This window comes from Sphaerodactylus townsendi, unplaced genomic scaffold, assembly GCF_021028975.2.
Source record: "Sphaerodactylus townsendi isolate TG3544 unplaced genomic scaffold, MPM_Stown_v2.3 scaffold_546, whole genome shotgun sequence".
Taxonomy (NCBI): domain Eukaryota; kingdom Metazoa; phylum Chordata; class Lepidosauria; order Squamata; family Sphaerodactylidae; genus Sphaerodactylus; species Sphaerodactylus townsendi.
The window spans coordinates 1-13,107 of record NW_025950744.1 but is presented as its reverse complement, the minus strand read 5'-3'; the positions used below and the strand labels follow the sequence as shown (position 1 = coordinate 13,107).

The 13,107-nt window shown below is 44.3% G+C and overlaps 2 protein-coding genes across 2 annotated transcripts; both read right to left on the bottom strand.

Moving 5' to 3' along the window:
- Window positions 1–4: 4 nt before the first annotated feature.
- On the bottom strand, window positions 5–5,683 carry LOC125425474 (leucine-rich repeat-containing protein 3-like; the record flags this gene model as incomplete). Its single annotated transcript, XM_048483074.1, has 2 exons — window positions 3,980–5,683; window positions 5–775 (listed from the first exon to the last, which is right to left on the bottom strand). A coding segment is annotated over exon 2 (687 nt), but the record flags the coding sequence as incomplete, so codon positions are not given.
- A 902-nt stretch (window positions 5,684–6,585) lies between these two features.
- Window positions 6,586–12,169, bottom strand: LOC125425472 (MYG1 exonuclease-like; the record flags this gene model as incomplete). Its single annotated transcript, XM_048483073.1, has 3 exons — window positions 6,586–6,844; window positions 10,632–10,813; window positions 11,997–12,169. Coding segments are annotated over 3 exons (542 nt in total), but the record flags the coding sequence as incomplete, so codon positions are not given.
- Between the last annotated feature and the right edge of the window lie 938 nt (window positions 12,170–13,107).

The window sequence follows — 13,107 nt, the reverse complement described above, 5'->3', positions numbered from 1 at the left end:
AGGGCAGGGATTTGAGATATTCTAGGTGGCGTTTGGATTCAGCCTGGTTGCGTCGGACGTAGTAGATTATGTAAGTGATGACTACAGTGAACCAACAAAACATGGTGAGAAGCATAGCCAGGTCAGTGTTCCTTTGCTGGCTGACGCAGAAGTTGATACCACTGTGGAGCAAATGGGCCAGGGGCTTGCCAATATACTCCTCCCATGGAGCGGTGGCACACACAATGTCATCCACTGTCTCCGCGTCCAAGGGAAGTGCCTCCATCAGTTCCTGCAGGGAACAATCACAGTGCCAGGGGTTGTCATAGAGTTCGAGCTTGACCCACACCAGTGTGACAAAGGGAGCTACCTCCAGTGTCTGCAGCTGGTTGCCTGAAAGATCCAGTAGCCTCAGCGTACCCCCCAACCCACGAAAAGCCCCTGGGGCAATGTTTCCGATTAGATTGTCCGCAAGGTGGAGTTCTTGGAGCTGCGTCAGGCCACGGAAGGCACCATTCGGCACATGGGTGATCCAGTTAGAGTCCAGGTAAAGTACATGGGTATTGCGAGGAACGTCAAGAGGGATCGCCATCAGCTGCCTCCGGTTGCACCAAACCACACCGCTCCCCGTGGGGCAATCGCACTCCTGTGGGCATGAGAGGCTACTGTGTAGGCAGAGGAGTAGGACCAAGAAGAAGGGCAACGCAGGCATCTCTGCATAGCTCTGTTTTTTCTTGGAGCATTGGGATGGTCACAAGACAGGATGGGGTCCTGATCCATGGGCCAGTGACGTTAGCTGGAAGGCAAGGGAGGAATGACAGATGACTACAGAAGAGGCCTTACTGAAACATGAGTTTGCACGGACTATGTTGGATATCTGCAAGGGGAATGAAACTTTCCCAACACCTCATCTTATTATAGTCTGCCCTAAAGTCTACCTCTGGGGCCCCTTCCACACATGCAGAATAATGCACTTTCAGTCCACTTTCAACACACCTTGCAGCTGGATTTTACTGTGCAGAATAGCAAAATCCTCTTGCAAACAGTTCTGAATGTGGATTGAAAGTGCATTATTCTGCATGTGCGGAAGGGGCCTGGGATTCAGGGGACCCCCAGGAACATGATTGGATGTGAAGTGAGGGGTCTACAATGGGAAGAGGAGTAGGCAAAAATAGCCCATCTAACCCACCCCTATAAATAGATCCATGGATTTTCCTGTCCTGTTGCCAACTCTGTTCTTACATTGCTTCCAGCTCTGCTGACAGAGGAGCCTAAGTTTTCTCTCTGGATGAGTCATGTTTCCAGGCAAAACTCAATAATTCTGTTGTGGTCTCTGCATCTGAAGCAATTCAATGGAGCAATCTTACCTAAAAGGCTGACATAAGGTGGAGACATCTGCTGAGGTTGACTGAAAAGAAGTGGGACCATAACAGTAAATCATGCAGAGGCACAGAGGCAGCCTCCACTGTCTTTGGCTATTTTGGATTCACCATAAACTTTAATTTTTAAAAAATCTACTATATCTTGCAGCTCACTTGTATTTCTTATGAGGCAGATTCTCGACACAATTCCCACAAATTTCCTGCTATATGAAACTAAGCACATTTTAAAAATGGACAAAGGGGAGACCACCAAACAAAAATTACCCTTCTGTACATCCTTGCCACGCCCACCCCAAGAAACCCTCTATGGAAGCATTGGTCACAATTTCCCAACTTACACATAACTATGCCAATCAGACATTCGAAGTGTCAGACTTGTGTCAGACTTTCGAACGTGGAAATAACAGAGACCGTAGGAAAGTCCAAAAGCAGTTTATTCCATGCAAAGAGTAACAATGTATAGCATGATCTGAGCTACAGAGCTCAGATCCAGGACTTCTATCTTTCAACCCCCACCCCCACCCCCGTTTCGCCCCACATCAAATGTCCATTACAGTTTCTACTACTACAAAGCTACAAAGAACCTGGGAATCTTTCACACCTCTTTGAAGATGGGCTGGTGCCAGGAGATTGCTAACAGGGGATTGCTAGGAAGGGAAGAGGGAAACAGGAAAACAATTGCAAATCACACACAGCAAGACATCAAGATACTGACAGGCATGGTCCTGACACCAAGAGGCCAATCAAATCATGTTGAATTTTTCAGAATCTTTGCTTGGATTGGATCTATGTGAGGCTGTCAACTCTCTTTTGTGAGTGTTTAGCAGGCTTAGGATAGTTTCCCCCTCATTGTCCTGGTTTAGCCTTCTGCTTTGCATATTTGTTAAATGCCATCAAGTCACGACCATATGAAGCAACATTCTCCAAAATGTCCTCTCATTAACAGCCTTCCTTGGGTCTTGAGGGTTATGGCTTCCTTGATGGAGTCAATCCATCTCATGCTGGGGCTTTCTCTTTTCCTGCTGCCTTCAGCTTGACCTAGCAGTATTGATATTTCCAGGGACTCTTTTAATGTTGAAATAATTCCTCCTTTTTGCTTTCAAGACTCTAGCTGGCCATTCTTCTAGTCTCTTTCAGAAGCACCCAAATGCTGGGAACGCAGTTTAAGCTTCAGTGATGAATAAGTGGTTGGTGTCATAGGCCCATATTAATTTGTTTGATTGCCTCTTCCAAGGAAAGGGTCAAGGGATGGGGACAGATGGATCAGGTTAACTCATAGGCAATTAAACCCATACCAGTCACCTATGCTTGTTGAACTGACTTCATTCTCAGGTACATGTTAGGGTTGCCATCTTTTGCAATGTCTACTTTAAGCTAAGTCTTCATCAAATGTGCAATATTAGCAGGCAATAATGTTTAATACCATCCTTTGAAGGACTTTCTGCCAATCTAGTTGCAGTTCAAAGTACACAATCTACCCTCTTCCCAGACCTGCCTCAGTTTATTTGGGAATGCCAGTCCCTGTGAACTCGGACTTCTGCTAATAAGCTGTGTTTAAATCCCAAAACCAATTTGTTCTTTTAACTGCATGCATGGCAAATTGTTCAGAGGGTTCCGTGGCCTTTGTTAAAAGTGATAGCCAAACCTACAACACTGCGGGGGGGTGGGGGCAAGTCTTCCACCAAGGAGCTAGCCTACACCCGCCTGATCTCCTAAGCCAGGATATAATTTGCTTTCCAACAGCTAAACAGCATCTTGGCCACTGGGACCGTCTGCTCTACACCCTTTTCTGTGCCCCCATCCTGTTCTTAATGCTGCCCAAAATTATTTTTAAGGACATAATGGGGACAAAATATAGGTGGTTTTTTGCACCAAAGTAGTAATGCATTTGGGGGGGGGGGAGTTTCCACCAGGCTGCTTTACAATTCTGTTCTCTCATTTCCTGCCCTTCATTGCTGACCAAGCTCCTGCGCAGTTAGACACTGAACATGCTGCACACTCCTGGCCTGGATGGGGAAGACTATCCCAGTCGCAGGGGTGTTTCTAGGGAAAATGTACACACACACACACGCGCGCGCGCGTGTATGGGCAGCCGCCCTCCCCCACCACAACCAAACAACTTTTTTTGCACCAGGTCTTGAAATCAGTGTATGGACCTGGGGTAGGGGGGAAGGAGGGTTGTGGGGGTGATTTTCTGCCACCCCCCCATGACTAAAGGCCACAGCCCGGGGATATTTGACCCCATATGTCCCCCTGAGCGGTATGCCCTTGCCCAGTCTTGTTAGATCTTGGCTGCTAAACAAAGTCAGCACTGGTTAGTATTTAAATAAGAGACCAACAAAGAAGTCCACAGTGGCTACACAGAGGCAGGCAATGGCAAACCATCTGTTAGCCTCCTGCTTTGAAAACCCTACAGGCTGGCCTTAAATGACTGTGACTAGATGGGGCAAAATGTGGGCGGACAGACACTGAACAGGTGACATATTTGAGGATAAGTGCTGGAAAGGGGATGGATTTTTGCATGTCAGGCTTTGCTACTAAAAGCAGAGAAGCACAGCTGATTTTAAAAGATGGCAATCTGTGTCCAATTCTCACCCACCTCCCTGCTCCAAACACACCTGTGCAAATGCTGCTATGTTGGCTGGTCGTCTTCATCGAAGTAGGTAAAGCTGTACAGCTCCAAGGGACATCTCCACTTCTCCTGGGGCCTCCGCCAGGTTTCCTCTGGGTTGGCGCAGGAGCTGTAAGCCTCCACAAGAGAGTTCTTAGACAGCATCTGCTGGTTCGGTTCCTCTGCCTGCTGCCCAGCAGTGTTCGCTTTAACAGGCTAACACTGACAATTGAACGGGAGGAGATACAGCCTGCCCCTGCTGGGCCATCTGAGGATCAGCAGGCATGCCTATTTTTACTATGTTTGCATAACTCCGTCCTACTCGAAAAGCCCAGAAGTTGCTAATGCTCTTCCTACTAGGGCCAAATCAACACAAACAAGAGAATGAGGGGGTAGACTGCCAAAGTGGTAGAAGGGATAACATAGCACATCTGGCTGCAGGTGGTGGATCACATTTTGAAGCACTCACCTGTTTTTGAAAAGCCCCTGGAAATAGAAAACCAGCTCAGCAATCAAAGAGGAGAGGAATCGAACCTCTATCTGTTGTGCTAGTTTTCCATTTGTGGGGATATAAAAAAAAAGTGAAGTAATGTCCAGAACTGAATCTACCTCTTCATTGCCCTGCATGTCATTCCCTCAGCGATGTCCTCCTAATAAGTTCTCTACACTGTCCTCCTAATAAGTTGGCAGTGATGTCCTCCTAATAAGTTGCCCATACTGTTGGCTACACTGTGGATAAAAGGTAGTTTCCTTCAGAGAAAATTTAAGCACAGATGCCTGTCATACTGGAGCTAAAATAATTTATCTCAGAAGGTTAGACTATTAAGCATGTCTAACAGTTAAGGCATCTCTGAAAATGCAACTGTTAGTGAGTTTAGGTCCTATACTCTCTCCACTGCTCAATATGTACTTTGTAAGCTTTCCTGATGAATCTGGAAGCCAGTTCAGTCAGATCATTTGTACCATAAAACATCCAAGTTATTTTAAATAGGCCTAACCTCAAATCTGAATATTTAATACTGAGAAAAGTGCCCCTCACTCTCTTCTGATGTGCCCATGGAAGCTTCTTTGCAATGATTGTTCAAATGTACATATTTCTTATTAGGTAAATGTTGGATCCCAGAGTATAGGTATGTGCATGTAGGGTCGTTGCCACCCCAAATACCCAAGCAGACTGGTGGTTTATCCACCACTTTCTGTGACGGTTGACTAGTTAAACTTTCCTTCCTGTGAAATAAATATTAGATTATAGGTTCTTAGACTGTACAGTGCTGATGGGAAAAGGCTCTTTCCACCAAAATTCCCTTTTCTACAGAACTAAGAATTGCTTAGGAACCTCATCCATCTTTGTAATTGGTTTCAATTGTTGGGCAATGATGTTGAAAAGTGCCATTGAGTAACAGCTGATTCATGGCGACCCTGTAGGGTTTTCAAGGCAAAAGACATTTTGGCATTACCTGCCTCCTGTGACCGGCCCAAGGTCACTCAGCAGGCTTCACGTGGAGGAGTAGGGAATCAAACCCAGTTCTCCAAATTAGAGTTGTCGTGCTTCACCATTACACCATGCTGGCTCTCTCAGCTCCAGGGTAGAGGAATAAAATTTGTGATTTCTTTCCTTGAGAAGTCTTCAAAAGGTAGAAAAAATGAAATACACAGATATAGGATGGGTGTCACCTGGCTTGACAACACTACATGCAAAAGGGATCTGGGAGTCTTAGATCACAAACTAAACATGAGTCAGCAGTGTGATGTGGCAGCCAAGAAAGCCAATGCGATTCTGGGCTGTATCAATAGGAGTATAGAGCCTAGATTGAGGAATGTAATTGTACCTCTCTATTCTGCATTGATTAGGCCTCACCTGGAATATTGTGTATACTTCTGGGCACCGCAATTCAAGAAGGATATTGACAAGCTGGAACGGGTCTAGAGGAGGGCAACCAAAATGGTAAAAGGTCTGGAATCCATCCCTAGGGAACCAATCATTAAGTGTTTGGGTGGAACTTGCTATGCAAAGGTGTGGTTGAGTGCACTGTATTGCAGGTGGGGTTATCAGTCAATTTTGGTTGGTTCCCCACCCTGGGACATGGACAATATACCCCATTAAACTTTCCCTTCTCACTTAGACACAGTGTTAAACAGACTTTTCTCTGTGATACGCCTCTGAAGATGCCAGCCACAGATGCAGGAGAAACGTTAGGAACAAAATCCACCAGACCACAGCCACACAGCCCAGAAAACCCACCAGAACCAGTTGAATCCGGCCGTGAAAGCCTTGGACAATGCAGCTACTATTCTTTTGGTTCCTAGCCTGTTCCCAAATTACCATTTTTATTTATTACTGTTCAGAACTAGCTTTGCCTCTTTTTATTGGAGCATCATTCTTTAACCACACAGTTGCCTTTGATAGACCATTGGTCTATCAAAGTCAGTACAGGCTACACTGATTGGTGGCAGCTCTCCAGGGTGTTGTGAAATCTTTCACATCGCTTCCTCCCAAATTCTTTTAGCTGCAGATGTCACGGATTGAATTTGGGCACTTCTGCACGCAAAGCTGATGTTCTACCACTGAGCTACAAGTCCTGCCCTCCACCCCACAAAAACACAAGGAAAATATTTTTAAAAACCAAAGTTTATAAGGAATGCCATACAACAAATAATCCCCACACAAGTCCAGTCATGTGGTCCTCAGGAGCTGCATGCGTTGGTTTCTGTCTGGTGTGCCAGCGTCTTCCGGGCCATTTCCAGTGCCCCTTCTTTGGTGTGGTTTCCACCAATAAAGCCGCTGGAATGCACAAAGATGCAATCGGAAATCCCACTGATTTGGGAGAGCTCTTCATTGCGCAAACCGCGCCACTTCTCCAGAAGTGACAACCTGTTGAGGCAGATCGGGGGACAGATCAGAGGGTCCTGACTTTGTATCCAGGAATAAATGGAAAAATTCAACTATAATAATGCTTGAATAGTCATCAAAGTTTACACAAAGAGCACCATCTATATAACGGTGGAACATGTACACAAAAAGAATGCATTCTCCAAAAATATATAATGCAATTTGAGCACCCAATAGTGGAATGTCCAAGAAGTCCAAGCAGGCGAGTCCACTGGCTCTGTGCCTATTTCCTGGAAATATTAAATTCACTTTCTCAAATATTTTAAATTTTGATTTTTTTTGTGTTTTAATGTATTTTATCTAATGTTGTGAGCCATTTTATCTAATGTTGTAAGGAAGAAAGGTGGCTGATAAATGTTTTAAATAAAAGAAACAAAACACAAAATTAAACTTGAGGCTAGGTCAATATATGTAGCTGAATGTGGTGGAGGGGTGCATATGGCTGTTGAATGCAAACCCAGAAAATAAAACTCCTAGCTGGTTGTGGTGGGTTTTCCGGGCTGTGTGGCCATGGTCTGGTGGATCTTGTTCCTAACATTTTGCCTGCATCTGTGGCTGGCATCTTCAGAGGTGTATCACAGAGGGAAGTCTGTTACACACTGTGTCCAGAGAAAAGGGAATGTTTGGGGTATATATTGTCCATGTCCCAGGGTGGGGAACCAATCAGTAAGTGTTTGAGTAGAACTTGTTATGCAAAGATGTGGTTGATAGTATTGTATTGCAGGTGGCGCTTATCAGTCCAGTGAGTGATTCACCTTTTCATGCCCTGCAGCAGCAGCAGTATTGGTGAATGCAAATCCTGTGTTTTGGTGGAGTCCATTGTTCATGAACTTAGCATGCCCTTGGGGTTTGCTTTTGGTGTTTTTAAGTACTGGTAGCCAAGCTTTGTTAATTCTCAGAGTCTCTTTCCTGTTGAAGTTGTCTTGGTGGTTGTGAATTTCAATGGCCTCCCTGTGCAGTCTGAATTTCAGTGTTTTCAAATAAAATGTTATGTCCAGTTTTGTTTAAGATGTGTTCTGCAACTGCAAATTTTTCAGCCACATCTTTGCATAGCAAGTTCTAACCCAAACACCTCTGAAGATGCCAGCCACAGATGCAGGCGAAACGTTAGGAACAAGATCCACCAGACCACAGCCACACAGCCCGGAAAACCCACCAGAACCAGTTGAATCCGGCCGTGAAAGCCTTCGACAAAACTCCTTGAAATTAGAAAACAGCACAGAGGGCAATAACCACCCATTCTCCAGAGCTAGAGTGAAACCTGATGTGAATTTTTAACATAAACGTTTAACACTAAAAAAAAAACAAAAAAACAGAGTTCTGAAGAGCCTGAAAGCATGCATACTGTTTTGTGCCACAACTATACCTTGCAAGCCTTTCATCTCATCCCAGATACACAAGGGCTGGCTAAGGTTCAGAAGAGGTGAGGAGAAACAACACATGGATCTGCTAGTGAATCAGATCAATGTTCCATTGAGGTCAATAATGAATATGCAGACTGGAAACAGCTCTCAAAGGTCTTGGGTATAGGTCTTTCACATCACATCACCTGATCCTTTGACCTTTTTAAAAAAATAAGTGGAAACACCAGGGATTGAACCTGGGACCTTTTGCATGCTAAGCAATTCAGCTGCACTGCCACTGAGCTATGGCTCCTCTGGACTACATGCTGTGGTAATTAAAAGGGTAATTAAAAGGGTTATAGGAGCAGCAGTAGCGTAGTGGTTAAGAGCAGGTGTACTCTAATCTGGAGGAACTGGGTTTGATTCCTCGCTCTGCCACTTGAGCTGTGGAGGCTTATCTGGGGAATTCAGAACACACGCCAGCTGGGTGACCTTGGGCTAGTCACAGCTCCACGGAGCTCTATCAGCCCCACCTACCTCACAGGGTGTTTGCTGTGAGGGGGGAAGGGAAGGGAGTTTGTAAGCCCCTTTGAGTCTCCTACAGGAGAGAAAGGGGGGATATAAATCCAACTCTTCTTCTTCTTCTATATTACAGTGGTATAATAGGTGTGGTGCCCAGGATACACAATAGTCTCTAACAATAGTTACTGGGAATTGCAACTCTGGCTTTCTGCAAAATGATATCAATGTAACAGTGCAAAGAGTTTGATAGGTGGGATGGGATTTGCAGACTGTTTCCTTGTCCCCCTTCCCACCCCTGCAAATTTAATGAGTATGGTTTTATACCAGCAGTATAAATATAATACATAAAAAGGAGAGTACATAACCACTACAGTTGAAACATTCATCAAACTGATTACAAAGTTTACACAGGACGAAAACAACCATAAAATAAATACGACCCTTTATAAGACACTTGTCCTCTTATTTACAACGAGATTGCGTTTTTTCCATGCAAATGAACAGCATTTAGCCACAGCATAGGAAATATTAGGGTTCCTATCCTCAAGCAAAGCGTTGGTCAATAAAAGGTCTGTATCAGTTGCTGAGTTTATGTAAACTGAGGGGGAAATTAGATGGTTCCTTTCCTCAATATAAAATTCACAATGGAGAAGAATATGCGTGACTGCTTCTATATCCCTTGTACTGCAGAGGCAGCGACATGCATCAAGTGGTATATCATGAAACCTTCCAGATCGTACAGCCAAGGGAAAGCCATTGAAGCGGGCTCTAGAAAAGACCCAGCAAAATTTAGGCAAGGAGATAGAAGATAAATAGGGAGCAGAAGAAGTTCCTTCCCATGTTTTAAGGATCTATATAGAGGAGGGAGGACTGCAAACTCAAACTGCACTTTCATGTCACGAAGATGCTGGAAAATCAGGAACTTGGCTTTACATTGATCAAACTTCAATAATTGCATAGGATCCAACCCAATCAGCCTAAGCTTTTGAATCACCCTGGAGAACCAAGGTGGGTAGGGTGCAGCTGCCAGAAAGTGGGGTAAGGAACCAAGAGGGTTTAAATGACTATTCAGCCAATAGTTTATTGTAAATCTCCACACCTGCGGTTCAACCTTAAATAACCCGGCCTCTTGTCTTAACTGGGAGTACTGAACAAGGCCTTGAGAAAGCTGGATAGCACTCTCTCTAACAATGTAAAATTGTGAATGATCACCAACTGAGACTGAGCTCCACAGGTGAGTTGGGCAAGGGATTTAGCTGTAAATAGCTTTATAGCTGCTGGTATGTATCCACCTCCATGCGATTGGAAATACCTAAGGATAGCCTTTGAACTTGAACAGAGTAAATTACGGATTGCATATGTGCAGGAGGTTTCCCGTTGTATTTGAATACAACCCCTAAAAATTTAAAGCATTTCACCTGCTCAATTTGATGCCTACTTAACTGCCATGAAGATTTTTTAAAATTTGCTGCTGAAATGCATGATTTTTGGCTTTCCACAATTGATGGATAGATGTTACTCCTGACATTGCTGGGCCAGCAATTTTAAAGCACTCTTGTCCCTTTCTAGTTAAAGAAACTATAATAGCATCATTGTCATACATAAAGATAGGTAACTTTTTGCCACCTGCAATTGTAGGTGCGTGAACATTCTGCTCCCCAAAAACGTCTAAGTTCACTGAAATCAATGGTTTGACAAGAGCACAACTATGTCACGGATTGCATTGCAAATATGTTATGCCTTTCATTTGTCACATGGCTGCCTAATATTTTTCAATGAATACCAGCATTGTGGTGTAACAGGAAAGATGGCCCTTGAGATCTGAGATCTCGGAATAGTGTACAGGAATCTCAGGATCATCCCTACATCCCCTTCTCGCAGTATTTCCGGACGCCCATACTCACCGGTTCTGGAAGGTGTGAAGCCCAACAGGGACGCACTGCACTCGCCACTTGCCGCTGAGATCTGTGTACAACACAAATTTGATGGGCTTCTCTATACCCAGCTCTTGTTCTAGATTGAAAAGATGTTCCTTCCACGGGCATCCACCCTGAGCCAGAACCACGATCTCGCCACTTGGGTCAACCTACCAAGAGATGCGCAGAGTTCATTATCTGCCAGCAGCATTGGCTACCAGTGGAGTACCAAGTCAGATTCAAGGTTTTTGGTTATAACCTTTAAAGCCAAGTGGTCTGAGACCATCGTGTACATGGGAATGAAACACGGGCCCTGTGGGACTTGTCTCAGTTCTGCAGGGCCTGTAAGATGGAGTTATTCTGCCAGGCCTATGGTTGGGGACAGCAACAGTCCCCTCCATCAGCACTGGCCTCCCTGTCCATGTTGCTCTTTCCTTTCCCTCTTCTGACTTACTATTTCCCTTCATTTCCCAAGCTAGTGTGGAATTCTAATTGGGGGAATCTGGGGGATAATCTTGTATTATATCCTGAAGTGGCTTTAGCGCTGATGAACAGAGCTCCAGTAGAAAAAGCAACGCATTGGGGACAATATCGGCAAACAAAAAGGTGTCCAGAGATATTGAACACTGGCTACTGGGAGAGGGGGCTACTTATAGGGAAGAAGGGATCCTGAGGGTTGTGCAGAGCAAATTTTAATCTCCCAGGGGAAAGACAAACACAAGTGATCAACTCGAGTGGCAATGCTCAAATTGATGGGTGTAATACTTGAAATTAATGTTTGAGAGCTCGGCATTAAAGGGCTACGCCAGGGAGTGCCTGGGCTGACTCAATCACAGCTGGAAAACAACAGGAATGTAAATAAGGTGATATGTAGAGAGAAATTAGTCAGAGGAAAAAGTTAAGATTAGCACTGTAGTGCCAGGGACATAGGAGCAACCACATTAGCAAGTTCTTTGCCTTTAGCAGGGCGGATAGTTCAGGACAGGAGGTGGGAACATGCTCCCATGGCAGAGGAACTGTCTTTGCTTTAATCCCTTTAGAAAGGGAGCAGCAGGGTATTATTCAAGGCAGATACTGGGCAAGGGCAAGTCCAGACATGATTTCTTGTGGCTACACTAGCCAATGCTGAGAATGGTCTCCCCATCTTGACACGTGTACTAGCCACCCCAAGGGTTGGCAGGAAGGGTAAAGCTGGAAAACAACCCTCCTACGGTTGGTCTGGAAACACTGTGTAAGAAATCACAGTTTGTGGAAAGCAGGCATCTGATGAGGTGTTAAGGTCTGCTGGTGAGGAAGGCCGTAGATCCTGCCAACTCTTACAAAGCCATGGAAGGGTGAAAGGGGCGACTGTACCTTAAAGCGCTGCTGGATGGCCTCTTTCACAAGGGTGCGTGCCGGCAGCCAGCTACGATGATAATAATCAAGCCGGTCTAGGAATTCACCACCCACGAGCTCCATGGCCTTCTGGAATCCAGCCTGGGAATAGAAATGGCCATTAAATTCCAAAGCCCGGAGCAACTGATGCCCTTGTCAGCTAGCTATTTTTTTTAAAAAAAAAACTGTTTAAAACTAGACATCATCAGGAAGAAGAGGGGGAGTAGGAGTTTAGATTTATATCCCTGTTTTCTCTCCTGTAATGAGACTCAAAGGAGCTTACAAACACCTTTCTCTTCTCCCCATACAACAAACACCCTGTGAGGTTGGTGGGGCAGGGAGAGCTCGGAAGAACTGTGACTAGCCCAAGGTCAAAATATATATATAGTGAGCCAGAGACAGTATCTTGTTAAAAGAAAGGAAAAGAACCTGTCTGGCTCTAGTGTGAAATATACAAATCTATTTTAATGAAAATAATTCAAACATCTACATACCAGAACAACAACTCTTAATCAACAACATATTATGCACAACAACAGCAACAACAACAACAACAACGAACAATATACACATAGAGGATCCCAAATATAATAATATAATAATATAATATTAAGTCTCTGTAATGGAGTAAGAGATCCACTAATGACGCAGAAGGATACCAATGTCTGATGTCTTTAAAAACTCAACTTCCGTTGTTAGGTTTCAAGTATATAAAGATGAACAGGATGTTGATAAAATCCTTGGCTGATGGTCAATGGAAAGTGGGAGTATTGACCCGGGGAAAGAACAATACTTTCGACAAATATGTCTTCTTCAGCCACTTTAGGCATAATCGTTCTATCATCATAATAATGGTAGAAAAGATGAACAAAGAAATAATCCCACCACATAGACGCAATAATTATAATACGCTGATACATAGAGAGAGACTGAGTATACTTACAGATGTTAAATATACAAATATATTTGAATACTGAAGAACCAGAATAATCTGGCTCACACATACAAAAAAATTATCTAGCTGCAAGGCCAGACATCAGCTAATGCATACAAGCATGTCAGAAAGACAGTTACTGAAAGTCAGTTACAT